The sequence below is a fragment of the Propithecus coquereli genome, unplaced genomic scaffold (assembly GCF_000956105.1).
Source record: "Propithecus coquereli isolate 6110/MARCELLA unplaced genomic scaffold, Pcoq_1.0 Scaffold104, whole genome shotgun sequence".
In the NCBI taxonomy this organism is placed as follows: Eukaryota; Metazoa; Chordata; class Mammalia; order Primates; family Indriidae; genus Propithecus; species Propithecus coquereli.
Genome location: NW_012134303.1, coordinates 7,025,276 through 7,047,740, shown reverse-complemented (window position 1 = coordinate 7,047,740; position 22,465 = coordinate 7,025,276). Strand labels below are relative to the sequence as shown.

At 34.2% G+C, this 22,465-nt stretch overlaps 1 protein-coding gene across 4 annotated transcripts in view; it reads left to right on the top strand.

The window, feature by feature from the left end:
- Positions 1–22,465, top strand: part of AMMECR1 (Alport syndrome, mental retardation, midface hypoplasia and elliptocytosis chromosomal region gene 1) — a 230,841-nt gene that overhangs the window by 158,374 nt on the left and 50,002 nt on the right. For 3 of the 4 annotated variants that reach the window (XM_012645747.1, XM_012645722.1, XM_012645739.1), the window contains one exon: positions 10,828–10,938. The exons of the other annotated variant lie outside the window; for it this stretch is intronic. In XM_012645747.1, coding sequence (XP_012501201.1) covers positions 10,828–10,938 — 111 coding nt within the window. The remainder of the gene's footprint in view (positions 1–10,827; positions 10,939–22,465) is intronic. 4 annotated transcript variants of the gene reach the window in all.

Genomic DNA, 22,465 nt, shown 5'->3' with positions numbered 1-22,465 from the left:
AGAAATGTTAAAGGAAGCTGAAACATTTTTTCAGGCAAAAATGGAAAGAATTGTCACCAGCACACCTAAACTACAAGAAATGTTAAAGGAAGCTGTTCAGGCTGAAGGAAAATGATACCAGATGGAATCTTGGATCTCTGCAAAGTAGTGAAGAGTGGCAGACAGGTGTGGCAAGTGTAGGGTAAATATAAAAGACTTTTTCCTCATTTTAAAATTTCTTTAAAAGTTAAGTGATGGTTTAAAGGAAAATTAATAATTTATTGGGAAATTTATATGGTATATAGAAGTAAAAGGCATCTTTGACTATGTGGAGAAAGGCAAAATAAAAAAGAAGTTAAAAAAAGTATGACAATTAGCCTCAAAGGATGGGAGGAGTGAAAAGGAAGTATACTATTAAGGTCCTTACATTATATGCATAGTAATATAATATTACTTGAAAGTAGATTGCAGTAAGTTAAAAATGCATCTTATACAACCTAGACCAATCACTGAAAAAAGCATAACTAATAAAGTAATAGTGGTGACAAATGAAATAATAAAAAATGCTCATTTAATCTCAAAGACAGAAAAAGAGAAGTGGAGAACAAGTGGGAAATATAGAGAACAGATATCAAATATAAAGATGGTAGACTTAAACCCAACCATGTCAGTAGTTACATTAAATATAAGTAGTCTGTCCACTCCAATTAAAAGCCTGCATAAAAATGCAAAGCCAGACATGGTGACTCATGCCTGTAATCCCAGTTACTCAGGAGGCTGAGTCAGGAGGATCACTTGAACACAGGAGTTTAAGACCATCGTGGCCAACATAATGAGACCCTGTCTCAGTTTAAAAAAAAAATGCAAGGCCCAACTATATATAAGAAACCCACTTTAAGGATAAAGACACAGATAGGTTAAAAAGATGGAAAAAGATATATCATGCAAACACTAATCATAAGAAAGCTGGAATGACTATGTTAATGAATTGGATTTCAGGACAAGCAGTACTACTAGGTTTAAGGAGGGCCTTTTCATAATGATAAAGTAGTCAGTTTAACAAGAAATCAGTAATCCTAAATGTGTATGCACCTAACAGAGCCTCAGAATACATAAAAGAAAAAAACCAGATACATCTGAAAGGATAAGTATACAAAACTACAATTAGAGTTGGATATTTCAACACTTCTAACTCAGTAATTGATAGAACAAGCAGATGGAAATCAGTGAGGAGATAGAAAACCTGATCAACACTATCAACCAACTGGACACTTATTGACAGTTATAAAACACTGAACCTAACACTCCCAGACACATTTTATTTTCAAATTCACATGGTATATTTACTAAGTTAGAACATATTTTGGGCCATAAAACAAGCTTTCAATATATTTAGAAGAATTGAAGTCATATGAAATATGTTTTCTGACCAAAATGAAATTAAATTAGAAATCAGTACCAAAAAGATACCTGGAAAATTCCCAAATATTAGGAAGTTATACAATATACTTTTTTTTCTTTTTTTGAGACAGTCTTGCTCTGTCACTCCAGCTAGAGTTCAGTAGTGTCATCATAGCTCACTCCAACCTCAAACTCCTGGGCTTAAGCAATCCTTCTGTCTCAGCCTCCTAAGTAACTGGGATTATAGGTGTGTGCCACCATGCCCAGCTAATTTTTCTATTTTTTTAGAGATGGGCTCTTGTTCATGCTTAGGCTCATCTTGAACTCCTGACCTCAAGCCTTGGCCTTCCAAAGTGCTAGGATTACAAGCGTGAGCCACCGCACCTGGCCTATACAATATACCTCTAAATAAATCATAGATCAAAAAAGTCATAAGGGAAATTATTGGTCATAGGTCAAAAATCATACGTCAAAAAAGTCATAAGGGAAAATATTTTGAACTGAATGATAATGAAAGTACAACATTAAAATTTGTGAGATGCAATTAGCATAGTACTTCAGGGGAAATTTATAGGTTTAAAAGAAGGAAGATCTAAAGTCCATAAGCCTCTATCTTAAGAAGCTTAATTAAACCTTAAGTAAGTAAGATAAATAATAGAGGAATAGAAATCAGGAAAATAAAAAACAAAAAATAGAGAAAATAAAAACAAAAGGCAGAACTTTGAAAAGATCAATAAAATTGATAAACCAATAGCTGGACTGATAAAGGTAAAAAAGAGAGAAAAGACACCAATTAACAAATTACCAATACTGGAATTAAAGAATAGCTATATAGATCCTACAGACATTAAAAGGATAATGAGAGTATTCTTAATGATTTTGTGCTAATAAATTCTACAACTTAGATGAAATGGAAAAATTCCTTGAAAGACACAATTTACCAAAATTGACTCAAAAAGAACTAGAAAATCTAAGTAGCCTTACACCTCTTAAAGAAATTAAATTTGTAATTAAAAACCATGCCACAATTAAAATTCTAGCTTCCAATGAATTCAATGGTAAATTCTGTCAAATATTTAAGGAACAAATAAACCAAACTCATAGATAATAGAGGAGGATAGAATTCTTCCCAACTCAGTCTGTAAGGCTATAGAAATTGGAACACTTCTACATTCTTGTGGGAATGTAAAATAGTGTAGCAGCTATGGAAAACAGTATGGCGATTCCTCAAAAAATTAAAAATAAGACTTATGATAGGATCCAACAATCCCACTTTTAGGTATATATCCAAAAGAATTGAAATTAGGATCTTGAGAAGAGATACCTCCAATTCCATGTTCATTGTAGCATTATTCACAATAGCCAAGATATGGAAACAACCCAAGTATCCATCAATAGATGCATGGATAAAGAAAATGTGGTATGTACATGCAATGGAATATTATTTAGCCTTGAAAAGAAGGAAAAGGACATTATGTAAATTGAAATAAGCCAGTCACAGGACAAATACTGCATGCTTCCACTTATATGAGATATCTGTAATAGTCAAACTAATAGAAGCAGAGAATACAATAGTGGCTACCAGGGGATTGGTGGAGGGAGAATGGGGAGTTGTTCAATAGTGCCTATAGTTTAATATGGGATCGTACACTTCAAAATTTGTTAAGAGGGTAGATCTCATGTTGAATGTTTTTGCCACAGAAAATACAAACAAAAAACAAAGGGACATGAGGAGAGGCACAACTTTTGGGAGGTGTTGGATATGTCTGTTACCTTGATTGTTGTGATGATATCATTGTTATTTTGCATATATCTAAACTCATCAAATTTTACAGATTGAATATGTGCAGTTCTGTGTCTATCAATTATACCTCAATAAAACTGTTACAAAAACCTTGAACACACATTTTATTGTAGTGGCTTTATCTATAATAGTCCCAAACTGGAAGCAACCCTAACAGCCATCAACAGTCGAGTGGATAAAAATTGTGATATAGCTATTCAATGGAATACTACTTGGCAATAAAAAGACCAACCAACATGAATGAAATATCAAAAGAATTATGCTAAGTGAAAGAAAATTGACACACAAGACTGTATATTGGATCATTCCATTTATGTGAAATTCTAGAAAAGGCAAAACTCCGGTGACAGAAAGCAGATTAGTTTTTGCCAGGGTCCAGGACTGCGGGGAGGGGATTGATTGCAAAGTGGTACAAGGGAACTCTTTGGGGTGATGGAAATGTTTTATACCTTGATTTTGGTTTAGTTATATGTATATATACATTTGTCAAAATTCATTGAATTTTACACTTAAAATAGATGCTTTTATTATATATAAATTATATTTTAATAAAGTTGGTTTTTAAAAAGAAGCACTTTGAAGGTAAGGGTGTCAAATCCATCTAAAAAACCTCAACCTTTTGGTTATTTCATAGTAGAGGTTCTTGAGAGGTTGAACTGTTTTCTAAAAGGTGAAAGAAGAGTGGGAGGAAAAAAGCAAAGGCAACATACGCAGCACTGATACAAATGTGGTCTCAGTTGTTGACTACTTTGTCCCTAGATCTTGCCTTTTTCTTCCCCTAAAATGAGAAGGGTTTGCCATAAAGCTGTCTTTCCAACTCTTTTCTCCTATGGGAGCAAGTAATCCAATACAAGGACCTTAAACTTGAAACAATTACCTTTCTAAACTCAGAACACTTGAAAAACAACTATATAACAGTTTTATTTCAGGTCTCATTAAGCTGGCATCAGATCTCTTTGGAGTGGAAACGAGATAAAAACATAGAATGAAGAAACTGGATAATTTTCCAGCTCTTTTTACATTAGTGTTTGAATCAATCAGCATATTTATTCCTGTCTTCTTTATTTCTGCTAATTGAGTGGGCTCTGTGGGGAAGACAAAGATGGTAGAAGATAGGTCATTAACTGGGAGTCATAATATATAGGCACAAAACCCAAACAAACAAATACCCTTAGTTGTTTTCATTGTTTTGTTTAAAGTGTTATGAATTCCCTGACCATCCAGCATACATAGTCAAATGGAAGTACCAAAACAAAGTTCCATACAACTTTTTAATAGCATAAAAAAATAAGAGTTGACTATGTCAATATTTATTCTAAAATTTCTGAATCTAGTTCTCTTGTTTTTGTTTACATTGAGTTTAGGAATCTTAAGACTTCAATAGAGGATCTTATTTTGCCTGATCTATTTTATATTGAAATAATTAATTTTTTTCATAATGAAGGCTGAGTCTCAAACATTAAAGTTCATTGGAACAAATGGCTTCAGAATTCCAAAGAGAAATTATTTTATTTTTGAAATCTATAGCAAAGAGTCATTTAAAATTTATAAGTTAGATTTTCAGGTAATAAAGATTTGTGGTGTGTTCCTGTTATGAGAAAAAAAAAAAGACACACAGCTATTTCATCCTTAAAAATGTTATTCAATGCCCACTGCAGTGTAAACTAAGAAAAGAAAATATGTGCAAAAATAGTATTTTTTGCCAATCAAGTTAGTCTTTCTCACCTAATTTAAGGCTCTAAAAAACAATAAGACTATCTCAGAGTATCAAGTCTGAGACTGAATTTTTTTTAAGGTTTGCTGAAAACTGTTGATTTGGTCTTGCTAAAGGAAGAAATGGTTCTTTGGGTTCAAAAATTGGCAGAATCAAGCTAATCCCTTAAAATATGCTTGTGATTTGGCTGGTTGTATGTCAGTAGTGATTAACCTTGATTTACCAAAAAAGAAAAAAAATCAACCTCCCCAATCACCTGTTAGACTTTAGTCTGCCTCCCTTTCTCTGGCATTTGCCAGTTAAGTTAGAATTACAGAAACGAGAAAAAGAGAATATAATACTGCTATAGCAGAATTTCTGGGAACACCAGGCAAAGAAAACTATTGAAAGACTGGTAATTCCTGATTCCCATTTTCAGATATTTGTGGTCTTCTGTACTTGTCCAAGCTGTCTTTCTAAGTAGTGTCTCCTTATTGCCCTGAGCCCCATGGGATACAGGGTATTTACAAAGGTTGGAGAGAGGAGTATGGTATAAAGCTACAGTGGTGATTTAGTGTATTTTCTTTATCTGCAGTAAAAGATTGGATGAGAAAGTTTAAAATGCATCTGAACATTACCTTCTCCACCCCGCCCCAAGATTAGCCCCCTTCCATTTCTCTCTTTTCCTATTAATTTGAATTTCAAATTATCTGGAAAAGTTAAGCCTCATTCATTCCATAATAAGAATTACTTAAATAATCAGATCAATACCTAGCTGAGTAGTTGTAAATGGAAATTGCGATTTGGAAGAAATTTGTAGGTAATAGAACACCTAGGTTTGATGAAGGCTGGCTTGACAATAGGAAAAAATGAAGGGAGAAGGCTGAGAGAGATCATAAAGGGTGTTGGGAAGCCATCAAAGATAAAATGGTGGGCTTTGCTGTGGGCTTCTAATGGGAATAATGTAGAAGCTTGTAAATTGGGGCTAGTGTTTCTAGGCTATTCCAGCATTTTGAATTTGTCCTGGAACTTCTGGGTGGGGAACCTGCAGCCTCGGGGCCACATGTGGCCTTGAGGCTGCAGGTTCCCCATCCCTCAGAATCTCTCCCCCCTCCTGAGAGGAGGAGATTTTTGCTTATGCTCACGTGTGTGGTGCTGCGTAGTATTCTAGGATTTTCCTTATTGTCTTGCCTGTCAGAAGACATCTAGATTTGCTACACACAATTTTTTCCTGTAGTGGGAAAAAAGAACCATATTAAATCAATAGTAAGAAAATTTGGAGAACTTGCCAGGTTCTAGCACTAAACAGCTGATGCCTCTGCACTTAGTCTCCATGCATCTCTTTTTGTTTTTCACCTGTGAAAGGAAATGGATCTTCTCTTAAAGGCTCTTTTAGCTAATGGCCTTAGATACATTGTTATATAAACTTTAAACTATGTACTAAAGTTTTTGTTAGGGATTTGTTATAGACAAATTCATATGTTCAAGTCCTAACCCCCAATGTGAATGTATTTAGAGATAGGACCTATAAGGAAGTAATTAAAATTAAATGCAGTCATAAAGATGGAGCCCTGATCCAATAGGATCAGCGTCCTTATAAGAGACACTGGGAGTACCCCCTGCGCACACTCTCAGAGGAAAGGCTATGCGAGGTCAAAGTGGCCAGGAAGAGAGCCTTTACCAGGAACTGAACCCTTTTAGCACCTTGATCTTGGACTTTCTAGCCTCCATAACTGTGAGAAAATAAATTTCTACTGTCAAGCCACCCCATCTATGGTATTTGATTATGGTAGCCCAAGCTATTACAAGATTTAACCATATTAGATATGTTTTTATGAATCGAATCCATAGTTTATATGATTTGGATATGAAATATATAGCTTCTTTTTGTCGAAGTGAAAGGTTTTGACCTGGTGGTGGAAAGAAGATACTACTATTTCTGTTTTTATCTAAGCTTCTAGATCCTGGGGAATTATGGTACTGAGTTTAGTTGGATGGTATGAGTTATATTGTTGGATTTTTGAGCTAAGATGCTGAGGAACCTGGGTACAGTTGAGAAGCAATCATTGTTTGGTGATAGAAGAAAAGAACCAAGCTACAGGGCTTCTCTCTTTTCCTGTGTCTCCCTCCAATATAAATAACCTTGAGTATCCCTGTTATAGTAAATTCTTATTGTATTGGTAGGGGTTGATATTATTTTGTTAATGTTGCCACCTATAAATCTCATTCTAAAGAAGAGCAAGTTGGCAGAATGGAGGCTTGCAGTGGTCAACGCTATTTTTTTAACTTCTGTTTTTGCCTTGGTATGGCAGGAGAGATAGGATTTAAGGTAAAATATTGTTAAGTAAACATACCCTTTTCATTGTATCATCTAATTGTACCCAGCTCCCACAAACATGTTTGTAATCTGTTCTGGCTCACATCAATAGATGGGAGTGTCCTGTTTAGATTTACATTGCCTTTTGTACTTTTGCTGATTCCATGCAACTATATTTCCTTGAGAGCTACTATTGACCTGACAGTATTGGCTGCCAGTTGGCAGGGAGGATTCACCTAGATTAGGTGGTTACTTCCTGTTCCTGTCTACAGACTTGGAAAAATGGAGAGTTTACTTTTCTCTAAAGGTTTCTCAGAACATAGTGGTACAAAATGTTCAGAAGTAGGAAAATTCCTTAAAAAGCTATGTCTGGTTACCCTCAGATAAACATTTCCATTAATATTTCATCTCATTTTGAGCCCCTGTCTAGTTTGTAGTATTTTTTGAATATTATGTAGGTGGCCTCAAACCATATGGCAAAAGCATTTCCCCAAAACATTCAGTCTTTGTCTTACTATGAACTGTTCTCCATATTTCCTTGTCATTGAGCAGCTCCTCTCTACAGGCTCAAAACCCTTTTTCGACTTTGATCTGTCTCTGATTATGCTGATGTCTTACATCCTTTGGGGAACTCATACATGTTTTAATGGCACATTTAAGAATGAAATTGCCTATTTCTTCTGTGTGTTGGGTGAAGAAAAAAATTTTGTTGCTATTTTTAGATAATATGTATTCAATGTTCCTGTAGTCATTTCCCTGTACAAAGTGGTTATCACACACAAGATGCAATCTCTCGTGCTCAGTAATGTTTATTATAATATGTTTCAATCTACTTCAAAATGCTTAACTTCCGAGGTTCTTTTCCCCATTAAATGTTGCTTTTAGGTATTTTGGTTGTTTTTAATTCCACATACGTGTTCTTTATAAAAGATGTTGGATGAGCACTTGTAAATGAGAAACTAGAGTCCCAGGTTTTTAAGGAATAGTTTTATTCTGTCTACTAAAAGTCTGATTTCTTCCATCTTCAGGCATCTGTCCTAAACACAGTGGGGTTGTCGAGTAGCACTCCCTCCCATCTTTGACACAGATACTTTCCCGCAATCCCAACCCCCAAAGTGGATGTTGCCTGGGGCAGGTAAGGATCAGGGAGAGTATAGATGATTCTGCATCTGCTCTAACCTCTTATGAAGGCTCTTGAGAACACATATTCAACAGTGCCTAAAATTCAAAGAATGTTAAATCTGGAAGAGACCACAGCAAGTTATCAAGACTGTTAAGACTACTTCCTGTTCCCTGAATGTGCTGTGTACTTTTACATCTCCATCCCCTTGCTTATCGTGGTGCACCTTTGCTCCCCAGGCTGCCTTGCAAAATGCAGCTTGTTTTTTAGCACCTTAAGCTCTGAATTAATCATTCCCTCATCAGTGATAGCACATCATTATAAGAAACTGTCTATAATTTCCCCCACCATGTGTTTGAATGGCCCCCAACATATTTCATAGTAAAGTGTTTAGTTTGTGTTCTTTTTCTATGCATCCTTTAAATTTTGAATGTTTACTTGATCAGGTAAGGTTATATTATAGTAAGAATGATGTGTGTATATATTTTAGTGGGATAAATAAGAGAAGTGAAGGTAAAGTACTTTTAAATGACTTTCTAGTGTTTTTGATAGGGAATGAATTCACTCACACTGTTAGGTTTCTCACTCAAGTCACTGAGGAAGAGAATATACAACATAGTTCTGTGTTATTAAGAAGCCATCATCATATTTTAAAGACTCATTATTACATATATTAGAGTATGATTCACTTCATTCTGAAGTTGCCAAAGGACCTGTCTTACATGGAGATACTTTGTATAGCCATTGTTATGGGAGAGGATTGATATCTTACTGTCCATAAAAATGATTGCTAACGTTGACTCTATCAAGTTAGAAAGTGAAAATGAGAAGGCGAAATTCATCTTTCAAGATAGGGTGCAAATTTTAAGATACTAGTATTTGTATGAGTAATGAAAGAATTGGTGAGAAAATAATCCCATCTAATTCTTGTCTTCCTGATCAACTGTTAGTCAAGAGCAATTAGAGGAAAATTTCCAAATGGAGCATTAGAATCTTGTCTCAAGTTATGTTTAGTACATATGATATAGAAAGCAGAAAACCTGGCCATTTGCTTTTTATTTTAGCACCTTTAGTGTAGGTCATCCCTTACTTGACTGCTAACGTTGACAGTAACTTGACCTTATACTTTAGTCATCTTTTTGAATGCTCCTGGACATTTGGCTCTTGGAAGAAGGTAACTCTTAGTTTTGCTCCCTGGTTTGTATATATTATTTATTTGGGAACTTATCTGCCATTATGGCTGTCAGAACTCAGCATAATTTAAATGTTTGAGGTGGGTGATTGAAGTGCTTGAATGGGATAACTTTTCATCCAACTGCTGATGACTCACTAGAAAGTATTTTAAAGAAAGACTGTTCTCCAACTCACCAGTGTATTAGAAGAAAAGTAACATATGGCATGTCCGCCTAAAATTTAAATTTTTAGAAAGCAGAAATGTATTATACCAGTATTACTGTGAGTACTCATATTAACACAGACCATCCCCAACTGTAGGTTATTTATCTTTTTACAAAATATCCTAAAATGAGTGAATTATTTTATTTCACAAAACTGACATACAAAGTTGCTTCTAATTAGAACATAATTGTTTTTAGACTTAACCACTAATTGAGGCTGTCAGTGGTTTGCTGCAGAATCCAAACATCTACTGTATTAAACTTCATCTAAAACCACATCATCCTTGATGCCGTTTTATTATAATTGATACTTTCCTCTTTGATGCTTAAGAGATTGTATTTTTAGGTAACACTTTTATCTAAAAATAAATTTTCTGGTTTCATAGTATTATTTTGTTAATGATTGCTGTTGCCCTTCACCTCTCTGAATCCTACTTATTTTTCTAGACCAAGCTAAAGATTATCAAGCTTGATGAAATTTTCTGCTATCCCAGTAGTTTAATTAATGGCATTTTGGACATAGTTTATAGTACTTATTTCCTTTTGCCTTGTATTAGTTAGCTGTGAACATGCCTGCCTCTTTGTACTGGCTCTTAAGCAGCCAGCTGTTTTAGGCATTCTTATAGCACCTTTCACAGTACATAGCCACTATATTTTCAGGAAGTATTTATTGAAATTGTTGGTATTTTCCCCCGATTTTCTAAATTAGGTTGACAAATCAGTAACTTGAGGGTTAAATGAGAAATCAGGCAGTCAGACATGGTTAAGGCTCTATAGTCAAGATTGCCCAGGTTCGAGTACCTACTTCATTATGTTTCAACTGTGGGACTACCTCATCTGTAAATAGGAATATTAGTATCAGTCTCTTAGAGTTGTTGATGAGGATTAATATAAATAATTTGTTTAAAACATTTATTGTGGTTCCTAACATATAGAACACACTCAACACAATGTAATATAATTTTTGCTAAATGCAGTCCTATTGGGCTAGCCTCTAAGCCCCTTGAGGGCCTGTCTTTTGGTCTCAGGCACCTAACCTAGAATATAGTCAGTATTCAATAAATACTTGCTTAAATTGAATTGATTGATTTACCCTATTTTTATCTTCCATTACAGCCCACTGTTTGTAACATGGAAGATTGGTCGAGACAAAAGATTGCGTGGATGCATAGGTACTTTTTCTGCCATGAATTTGCATTCAGGACTCAGGGAGTACACACTTACCAGGTGAAGACCAATTTTTGTTACCTCTGCTTTTGCATTAAAAAAAAAAAAAACTTATGGAACTTGAACCTGATACTTTTAACTCCTTTTCTTTTACTGAATTTTCAACATTCTTGATTCCTTTCATGTCAGATTTTTCCTTTTCTTTGACCATTTACCTTGTCTCTGGTAAAATGTTATTGCTATATATTATCATAATTTAAAATGCTGTGATTACATGTATTCTGCCATAGATATTTTGAAGTTTTTTTTTTTTTATTATTCCAATGGCCAGCTTATTTTGTATAACTTGAAAATCAGTGACAAAATGTCCATGGGTTTCCAAAATATATTATTTCTATAATAACAGTCATTGTTTCTTCCCTATTAAGCTTCTTAGAAATAGTTGATATCTCTTTCATCGTATACAATTCATTACTCTTTTATGTACTTTTGAAATTGAAGGGAAAACCTAGGAAGAAAGTGATGTCATAGCCTGGCAGCATAATTATTCACATTCACACTTCACCCAGAATTAATTGTGTAGCTTGCTTATTTTGTTTCATCTAACACAAGGATAAAGTAACGAATGCCTCATTACAGTTGTTAAGACTTTGTTCTTAATTTATGAACTCACAAAAAGCTATCTTGCATGCCATCTGATTTTTTTGGTTTAAGGTTAGATTTCTAGCAAATTGTGTTCCAAAATTATTTCAAAAGAAGAAAATTCCTTAAATAATAAGCTATTAGTAAAGGAATTTCCTGTTTTTGTTCATATTTTAGGGTGATTATCTGATACAGTTTCTATAGTTGTAATATGCACAGTGTCTGTCCAACAAGAAATTGGTCCCTGCTGACTATTGGTACTTGGGGCAAGTTGCTCAACCTCCATAGGTAAAGTAGTAATTACAGTATTTTGTTCTATATACTTAATAGAGGTCTTAGGGGGATGTTAAGGGAATGAAGTAATAATCAATCACTACTTTGCTTTAGGATTAATGTTATAGAACATTTATTATTTTACTGTAGAATTGCATAAATGCAGGCTCATAGCACCAGTTAATAAAATGCTGTAACCGAATTCTCATATTTGAAGGTGTGCAGTAGCTCACAGCTGCAGGGTTTTCTCAGCTTACAGAGAACCCCAGAAAGAAAAGCAATGGCTTGGAGGATCACATTTATTTTTAGCTTTTCACAGGTAGTAGAAACTGGGTGTTTGGACTTGATTAAATAACATACAGGCTGTAAGGGGATCAAAACACATATTCTGGAAATAACTACAACTTAAGTATACAACACAGTATAAATGCTAGTCTAGGCATGTTAGATTTTTTTTTCTGACATGAAATACAATAGACACATTTTGGGACTTAAATTCTAGCAATGACTACCTTTTTGAGACAGGTGCATATGAAATTCATGTTTAAGAAAGTCAAATACCTCATGTTCTCATTTATAAGTGGGAGCTAAATAATGTATACACATGAACATAGAAAGTGGAATAATAGACATTGGAGACTCGAAAGGGTGGGAGGGTGGTGGGGGGGTGTGGGATGAGAAATGACCTAATGGGTACTACATATATATACTAATTGGGTGATGGTTACAGAAAAAAGCCCAGACTTCACCACTATGCCATATATCCACATAACAAAACTGCACTTGTACCCCCTAAATCTGTAATAATAATAATAAAGAAATTACATGTTTAATAACTAATCAATGGCAATTTATTGTACATTTTCCAAAATAAATTGTTATGAGGAATGTTGATTCCTGGCATTACCTGAAAGAAAGAATTCTGTGGCCAAATAATTTTGGGAAACACTGGTTAAAAATTGTAAACAGCTCTGCTCGCTGCAGGACTTCTCAGAACCTTTCTTGTTAAACGTGTTATGAATCTCTAAGAGAGAGAAAAAAATGCAGCATTTTCCAGACTTTGACTTATTTGACTACAGAATCCTTATGTCCTTCTACCCCGGTGTCTTTGTGCCATTAGTGTTTTGAAAACAAACACATCTTCAAAAACCCAAGTCTGTTTCTGAAACAGAATTTTAGTTTATATTTGGGTAGTAAGAGTTGGTAATGTAGAAACCCTTTGTGATTTCTAATGAAACTGTAACAGAAATCACATTATCAAACATTATATGCTTTAGAAATTTAGTAACTGTGGCAGCAACTTGGTTTTGTTTAAAGAAAAACAGAAATTCTTTTGCCTTGATTGAGAAGAAGGAATGAGAATATCCAACTTTTCTGGACTTGTCTATCTATCTCCCTAGAGTAATGACCAGAAGAATTACAGTGTATTTTTCTGACAATAATGTGATTCTGAATGAATTGTTCAAATAGTTGAACTTGGAAATTTGCCTACATTTGTATACCTTGTTACCCTCATTGTATTTGCCTACATTTGTATACCTTGTTACCCTCATTGTAGTTTGTGGCTCTTCCTGTTTACTTTTCAACTTTTTTCTCATGTTTCCTATACAACTTCCTCAGATTGTATAGAGCACATTAAAGAGGGGTGTGTGTGTGTGTGTATATGCATGTTTGTGTGTATGCATACACATAACCTGGTTTTACTTCTCATTTTTGTTTGGCTTAATTTCTTTTGTTTAACATGATATTAAGAATGATGTTATTTGGAAGAGACAAACAAAACAAGTCTTACAAAATACAATTAATCTTTTTTCCTGGATTCATTTTAGCATCAAACGCTATAAGGAGTAATTTTTTAAAAGTTGCAACATAATGTTTTTTCGGTCCAATAGTGTGCTTATCATTTCTACATGTTATGTTGTTATTATTATTATTAATGGCTACCATTTATTAAGAATTTACTACCTGTCAGACATTGCTGAGGAGCTATATCTGCATAGTCCTCACAACAACTTTTAGGTATTAATATCCACATTTTAAAAATGAGGAAACTGAGATTTAGAACATTTAAATAATTTACTCACTTGCACATCTAGTAAGTGGTAGAACCAGGATTCAAATCCAGGCTACATGACGACAAAGTCCATGCTCTTAACTGCTACATTTAAGATAAGACAAAATAAAATTTTCTGATAATTTGTTTTGTAGCTTTGTCATGAAAATAATGATCCTGAAAGTAGGTTACTGTAAATACAATAAATCATGGATCAATAATTCTTCAAAAATTTTAGTTAGGAGTTAAGAATAAAACTTTGGAACATTACTTAAAATTCTAGAAAATCCATCATAGAAAGTATATAACTCAGGGGTGTATAGACTAGTCAGAAGAAAATTGACTTGTATTAATATTGTGTATAAGGATAATGCTTATTACAAAAATGTACTACTGATGATATGAAATTATATTCTTTGGCTGCATGGACTAGACTTCAAGAAGAATATAATTTTTCTGAACTTAACAATTGGTGATTCTTGGAGTCTGGTTTTCCCATCTTAAAACCATTTCCATCTTAAAACTCACAAAATGAATAAATGGTATCAAATGAACTTAGGGAGTTGGGGTATAAAGGAAGGAGAAAGCAAAAAAAATAAACAATGAAATTAAAGATACTCCAGGTATAGTTTTCAAAAATTAAAATAATCTGATTATTCACTGTCTCATTATTAGATAGACTGTTCAATTTTCAGAATGTTACTCAGCTATGTCTTTTCTTTTTTATTGTGGTAAAATATTAATATACATAACATACAATTTACCATTTTAACCATTTTTAAGTGTACAGTTATATGGCCTTAAGCACATTAACATTGTTGTACAACCATCACCATTATCCATCTCCAAAACTTTTTTATCTTCCCCAACTGAAACTCTGTACCCATTAAACACTAACTCCCCATTCCCTCTCCCCCAGGCCCTGACAATAAATTCTACTCTCTCTCTCTCTCTCTGTGAATTTGACTAATCTATGTACATCATAGCAGGTGGAATCGTACAATATTCATCATTAGATTACTAGCTCATTTCACTTAGCATGTTTTCAAGGTTCATCCATGTTGTAGCATATATCAGAATATCATTCCTTTTTAAGGCTAAATAATATTCCATTGTGTATATATATACACACACCACATTTTGTTATCCATTCATCTATCAATGGATATTTGGGTGGGTGGCTTCCATCTTTTGGCTATTGTGAATAATGTTACAGTGAACATGTTAATGTACAAAATATCTTTCTGAGTACCCTTTCTATTAAAAGTTAACCATTTTATAGAAGACAGTGGTCTAACTCAGCCCATTTTATAGAAGACAATGGTCTAACTCAGCCATCCCTAATGAGCAATGGGGAGGGGAGCGGCTGTAAATACAGGTGAAGCTTCGTTTGCTTGCCTCGCCTCCTGCTGTGCGGCCCCCCTTCCCTGTTCCCCATTGCTAAGTTTCATGGAAGACAATTTTTCCATGAGGTGGGTGGCAGGGGGGTGGTGGTGGAGCTCTGAGGCCAGGCTACAGATTGGTACTGACGGCAGGTCTAACTTGTTTGTGGTCCCTTAAAACCTTTCTTTAGGTACTTTTTAAATGAAATGCCTATCCTGGATCAAGTTTTTATTCATAAACATAACTATTTTAAAATTAAAATACTCGTCACAATCAAGTTGTATGTCCTCCTAATCAAACTTTTCATTTATTTTAAATTGAAATAAAGCCTTATAGATAGCCTGAGGAGTTCTTCTCAATTGTAAAAATACATAGTTTCTGTGTAGATAGCATGAAAACTTTGTGAGAATTATAACATGGAATTATTAAATAGACTATTCTTTCCCTGACTTTGGAAGCTCTGGGTAAAAGCAAGAAAGATTATACAAATAAGAAGCATGATGGAGAGCTCAGAATTAGTGATAACAAAGTCTGTCCATATAAGTTGGTGACAGAGTCCACAAATTACTATATTTATCAGTGCTCAAGATTTCAAAGTAGAAATACTCTCTGCTAAAGAAGATAATTTCTAGTATTGTGTTTATGGCTTTTACATGTTAGAAAGCGGAGACAGATTTATTTCCCCTGTTTATTTCCCCTTTATAGAAAAGTATGTTTTCTAAGTACCTACTTTTCTAGAGAAGAGAATTATAACTAATATAGATGAATATAAACATCTCAGCCAAAAAAGATTTTTTAAAATTTTGGCTCATAAATTATCCAGCAAAGTATAGATCTATTTCTTTCTTTTTATTTCAGGATATTATGGGGGTACAAACATTTTGGTTACAAATAATGCCTTTGCCTCTCCCAAGCCAGGGCTAGAGGTGTGCCCTTCCCCCATACAGTGTGCACCACATCCATTAGTTGTGAGTTTACCTTCCCACCCCCCCCACCTGACTGACATGTGAGCGACTTAGTGCTGATCAGTTAGTACCAATATGATGGCGAGTACATGTGGTGCTTATTTTTCCATTCTTGCCACATCTCACTTTGAAGGATGGCCCGAAGCTCTATCCAGGATAATATGAGAGGTGCTAGATCACCATTGTTTTTTGTAATTGAATAGTAATCCAGGCCGGGCGCAGTGGCTCACGCCTGTAATCCTAGCACTCTGGGAGGCCGAGGTGGGCGGATTGTTTGAGCTCAGGAGTTCGAAACCAGCCTGAGCAAGAGCGAGACCCCCGTCTCTACTAAAAAATAGAAAGAAATTAATTCGGACAACTAAAAATATATAGAAAAAATTAGCCGGGCATGGTGGCACATGCCTGTAGTCCCAGCTACTCGGGAGGCTGAGGCAGAAGGATCGCTTGAGCCCAGGAGTTCGAGGTTGCTGTGAGCTAGGATGATGCCACGGCACTCTAGCCGGGGCAACACAGTGAGACTCTGTCTCAAAAAAAAAAAAAAAAGAATAGTATTCCATACTATACATATACCACATTTTATTAATTCACTCATGTATTGATGGGCACTTGGGTTGTTTCCACATCTTTGCAATAGTGAATTATGCTGCTGCTTTATTTAAATTCAAGTTGGCAGTATTTGTTTCTAGAATACATAAGTGATTAATAGGTGTGTTATTATTTAGTAAAACAGGAATCTGGTCTATCACCACACCTAAAAGACTATCTTTCTTTTTTTCTGGTTTACTTTGTCGTTAGGCCTCTTAGCAGTGAAATAATTATGCAGGTGCTGGCAGTCTCTGGAGCTTGATTCTGAACTATGCCACTTCAGAATGCTTGTTGCGCTGCTTAATTCTGAGAAACTGGCAACAGGGGTTTAGTCTTTTCTAGGGAACAGTGTGACTACATAAAAGGCGATGTGTTTTGTTTTGTTTTGTATTGTTCTGTGTGAATGAGTAGGGTTGTGTGTGTGTGGTGGGAGAGAGATTGATTGATCGATTGCATGTCGCAAATGTTCACTTTCCATTAGATTTTTTGAGTTATTGAAAACAGCTAACAAACCTACTTTATTACTTTCAACTAGATTGGGTACTTCTAGCTAGATTCATTGTAAACTGAATTTGCTTTTATATTTTGGTGTTGTAATCTGGCATACTATAGCAGTATGACTTTAAAAGTTTCTAAAGGTATATGAGTTAAAAGCCATTGTAAGCAGCATAATTATATTTCCCCCCCCATGACCATTTTGTGATCATTCTTATTATTGATTATTTTAGGTAACTACACTTGGCTCATTGTGAATAATTAGATGAAACAAGTTCCTCCTCTCTCTCATTTGATATTAATCTTTATGGTAGCATCACCCAGATTGATTTTTCTTGCGAAAAGGAGAGCTGTACATGCGTCACTTCTGACTGTACATTATTGTCGTGGAAGCTCATTCTGGAGATGATAAGGCCAGGCTATTTTTGGCAAGTGTTTGTGGCAAGACTCCTGGCTAAAGTATGCTTTTTGGAGAAATAAATTAGATGTATCAAAAACACAATGCAAAACTAATTAGTTTAACTTGCAACCTACATTTTGTTGACTTTTTCCAAAAGGGAGGATGACCTGAGTCCTAAAATTTATACTTAATTTGATAGTTTCAGTGTACTAATTACCAAGTGAGAAATTAAATGTTTGTCACATTTGATAAGCCTGTAATTTAAGGTAGAGTTTGGAACCTAGATTGTCACATGCTCTTTACTCAATGTTAACCATGGGAAAGCATGGTGAAATATCTGCAGAACTCTGGAATCTTCATTTTAGCTGCTAGGTTACAGCAGTCCTTCATTATCCCAAGGTTGCGCTGATGTGCAAAGATGTGGCCAAAAAATGCCCAGCAGAATATGGAAAGAGAAACTAAACAGCAAGAACCATTTCCAGTATGGGTAATGGCTTCTAAAGTGTAGAGAATTGTCTGAATTCATATAGCACCTACTAGCACAGAAATTAAGTGTAGTGAATATATCAAATTCTAATTCCTTATCACATCTTTCAGATCTTTAGGGTTTCCAGTTGGAATCCCCCTGCTGCTTTGATTAAGAGCCGCAGGCACAATGCCCTTGGGCAAAAAAGAGAAAAGGCCATCTGTAAAAGAGAGGTGTGAGAGAAGCTGAAAATGGGCTTTTTTCAGTATCAGGGCTCTTGGTTCTTAAGTTTGATGTGGAGAAGGTGAACCACAAGAAATTAACCCTATTCTTGTATCTATCTATGAACTTTACCTCTTTGCTTCTAGGAGACTGCTATTTCCCCCTTTTAATCATGTTTAAACAGTTCATTCTGCAAATCTGGTCTAAATTGTGCCTTATGCATTTATATTAGGAGAGATAAGAAGTTGTATAAATAATTATAGTCCTAGGTAGAAAGTGATTTTTCACTTAGAGGCAGAAAAGATGATACTAGAGGGACAGATACTTTATATCTGTAATAAAGCTGAAATTTATTTAAAGCAATTTATGAAAATATTTTATTTGGCTCATCCCTAGTTCACTTGATGTGAAAGCAAAACACTCTGTACCACTTTTTGGTTTGTTTTTATCCTACATTGGCCCAAAAGGTCAAAATTACAGGGATGTATATAAATCGTTATTGTCAAAATAATCATATACAAGGTGTTGGATATTTTGAGAAATTTGTAACACATGTTTTAAAGGGGAAAATGAACCTGTTATGGGAAAAATAGCCTCTGCTAGAGGACTCTTGAAAGTGTGTGCGTATGCACAAATGCACACATACACAAAGGCCACCAAATGTTAGGTAAAACTAAATTGAGTTATAGCCCTGATGGTTGGCAAATGAAGAAAATTAAAAGTTAATAATTTAGATTCTGCTTTCCTCCTGTCCTTTTAAAGTGAATTCATATTTTGCTTCAGTTCAGTAAACTGATATTTACCTCCTTTCCTGAGAATTATTGCCTGAGATAGTCTTCATTTTTTCAGATGAAAGACTGAAATGGTAAAGCTAAGTTAGCACGCAAGTATTATATGAAATTATTATATTAGATGTGGCCTAAAATTATACTATAGGCATTGAAAATATATTTCTTTTGCCTGAATATTTACACAATAAATATTGGGTACACTTATAAGTGTCTGAAGTATTTGAGTCATTAGCACTTGAATGAACAAGAGGATAGATTTGTATCTTAGTGTTCTGGAAGTATAAGATGGTTGTACTGATGTAAGCTCAGTGTGATTATACTTGAATAGAGTATCATGCAAATCATATGCTTTTACCACTTCTAAGGGAACAGTGTTGTTAGGAATTTGAGTACTTTAAAATAATTGAATGTTGAGGTTTTGGTGCCACAATTGAATATTAAGTTTTTAGTTCTGATTTTATGATCATGAGAAAATACTCCTTTATTTCTTTCTTTTTGAGACAGAGTTTTGCTCTTTCGCCCATGCTGGAGTACAGTGGCATAATCGTAGCTTACTGCAACCTTGAACTCCTGGGTTCAATGATCCTCCTGCCTCAGCCTCCCAAGTATCTAGCAGTACAGGGGCATGCCACCACACTGGATGAATGTTTTTTTTTATTTTTATTTTTTGTAGAGGTGGGATCTCACTGTGTTGCTCAGGCTGGTTTCAAATTCCTGGCCTCAAGTGATCCTCCTGCCTCAGCCTCCCAAAGTGCTGGGATTACAGGCATGAACCACTGTACTCAGCATGAAAATACTTTTTAAAAGTTTTCCTTAAAAGACAAAAGAAAGAAAGGACCTCTCTGTGATCTTTGCCCTTCCCTCAAACTTTAAACTGCCTCAAATGTGGATATCCAAAGTACTAGTCCTTGGGAAAAATTTCTTTTCATTATTGATAACAATTGGTGATCTTTAAAGGCTAAACACATAGTGTTAGCCCTTCGTCTTGCATCATAAATACATTTTTCTTAGAAACAACCTCTAGGTTTTTTTTTTACATTTCTCTCTCACTTTTTAAATAAAGAGCAGACATTCAATATAAAAGTCTTGTCCTGAAGAGCTACATTATCTGATCTGCTTCTTGTTAACAAAAGAAATAAGATATATCTATATCTATGTAACAAAATAGACATGGACAAATGGTAACTTTTAAAAAATTGTAATGGAATAAGAATTTCATAGGTGCTAGGAATTTTTAAAGATGGAAAACAGTACAATCATGCACTGCCTAATGATGTTTTGGTCAATGATGGACCGCATATACAATGGTGGTCCCACAAGATTATAATATGGCATTTTTGCTGAACCATTTCTATGTTCGGATACACAAATGCTTAACTATTGTGTTATAGCTGCCTACAGTATTCAGTGCAGTCACATGCTGCACAGGTTTGTAGCCTAGGAGCAATAGGCGCCACTATATAGCCTAGGTGTGTAGTAGGCTGTACTATCTAGGTTTGTGTAAGTGCACTCTATGATATTCGCACAACAGATCACCTAACAATGCATTTCTCAGAATGTAGCCCTGTCATTAAGTGTTGCATGACTATATTTAAAGCATTCTATTGAGAAAGAAGCTCTAATTATTAATATCAAATGCACAGTACACTTTTCAGTATATTTAAAATCTAAAAGTGAGGAAAATACATTCAGATTCATAAAGTACAGATTTACAATTGGTCTCATGTTCATAAAACTCATTTTTATTCTTTTTTTTTTTTTTTTGCTTTTCCTATCCTCTTCTGCATTAGTCCAATTCTTTTTAACCATTTCGTTTCATTTCCTTTATGTGTTTAGATATATTTCTATTTATTACTTTTACACGGTGATATCTGTATGTGTTTGAGTATTCATTCTTAGCTTAAAACTATTAACGTTATGAAACTTTGTGTAAAATATAAGTAAATTACAAGTATATATTTGCATTTATTACTTCTCTACTTTGTGATGTTATTGTCATATATTTTCCCTTTGCATATATGATAAGTGCTACAAGATAATGTTATTGTTTTGCTTCAGTTAGTTGACTTTTAAAATATTAAGATAATATGAATTAAAAGTTTTTGTTTATATTTACAAATTTATTTACCATTTGGGGGTTACTTTTATTATTCTTTTATGCAGATCTGAATTTTCATGTGGCATCATTTTTCTTCTACTTGAAATACTTCCTTTTATATTTCTTGAAATGTAGATATGCTAGTAATATATTCTTTATTTCACCTTACTTTTTGAAATATAGAAGGAATAATTTCCAGTATTTGATAGTACAATAGGGAAATTACAGTTAACAATAATTTATGGTGTATTTCAAAATAGCTATAAGAGAAAAATTGTAATGTTCTAAACAAAAAGGAAATATAAATATTTGAGGTGATGGATATACCAATTACCCTTATTTGATTATTACACATTGTATACATATATCAAAATATCACAGACATCTCAAAAATATGTATAACCATGATATATCAGAAAAGTACAAAAATATATTTAATATATTTTTTCTTGCTATGGAACACTGTGTAGATAATATTTTTGTTCCAGCACGTCACAGATTTTGTTTTTTATTTATTTCTCCATTTTTATTTTTAATTTTTTATGTGAATGCAGCTATGATAAATATTTATTCCTCTGTATGTGCCTTTTAATCTGGCCTCCCTCAACATTCTTTTTCTTATCTTTAATTTTCAACATTCTGATTATTATTAATATGTGTCTAGGAGTTGCCTAACAATCTTTCTAGATCATTAGGATGATATTTTTCACAAAGTGTGGGAAAGTTTTGGTTTTCCTTCTTAAATTGTTTTTCTGACTCATTTTTTCTGTCTTCTTTGAAACTCTAATGGCATGTATCATACCACTTGGCATTTTAACATTGGTCACTGAACATGTTTTTTCTGGCAATTTTTTTCTATTATTTAGGTTTGATAATTTGTACTGGACTGTGTTCAATTTCACTAATATTTTCTCATACTATATCTAATCTCCCATTAAGCTTATCCAATAAATTTTTCATTTCGGGTATTGTACTTTTAATTTTGCATTTCCATTTGTTTCACTTTTATAGATTTTTTTTATCATCACTTCTAAGACTCCCAATCTTCTCATTCATCATGTCCAACTTTCCTTAAAATATTAATACCTTTATTATATTTATATTTGTTCATCCTCGCCATTTGATAATTCCTACATCTGGGTTATCTTGGGATGTGTTTCCATGTACATTTTACTTTCTCTCAATTGTGGGTCACAAATTTTCATGCCTCATAT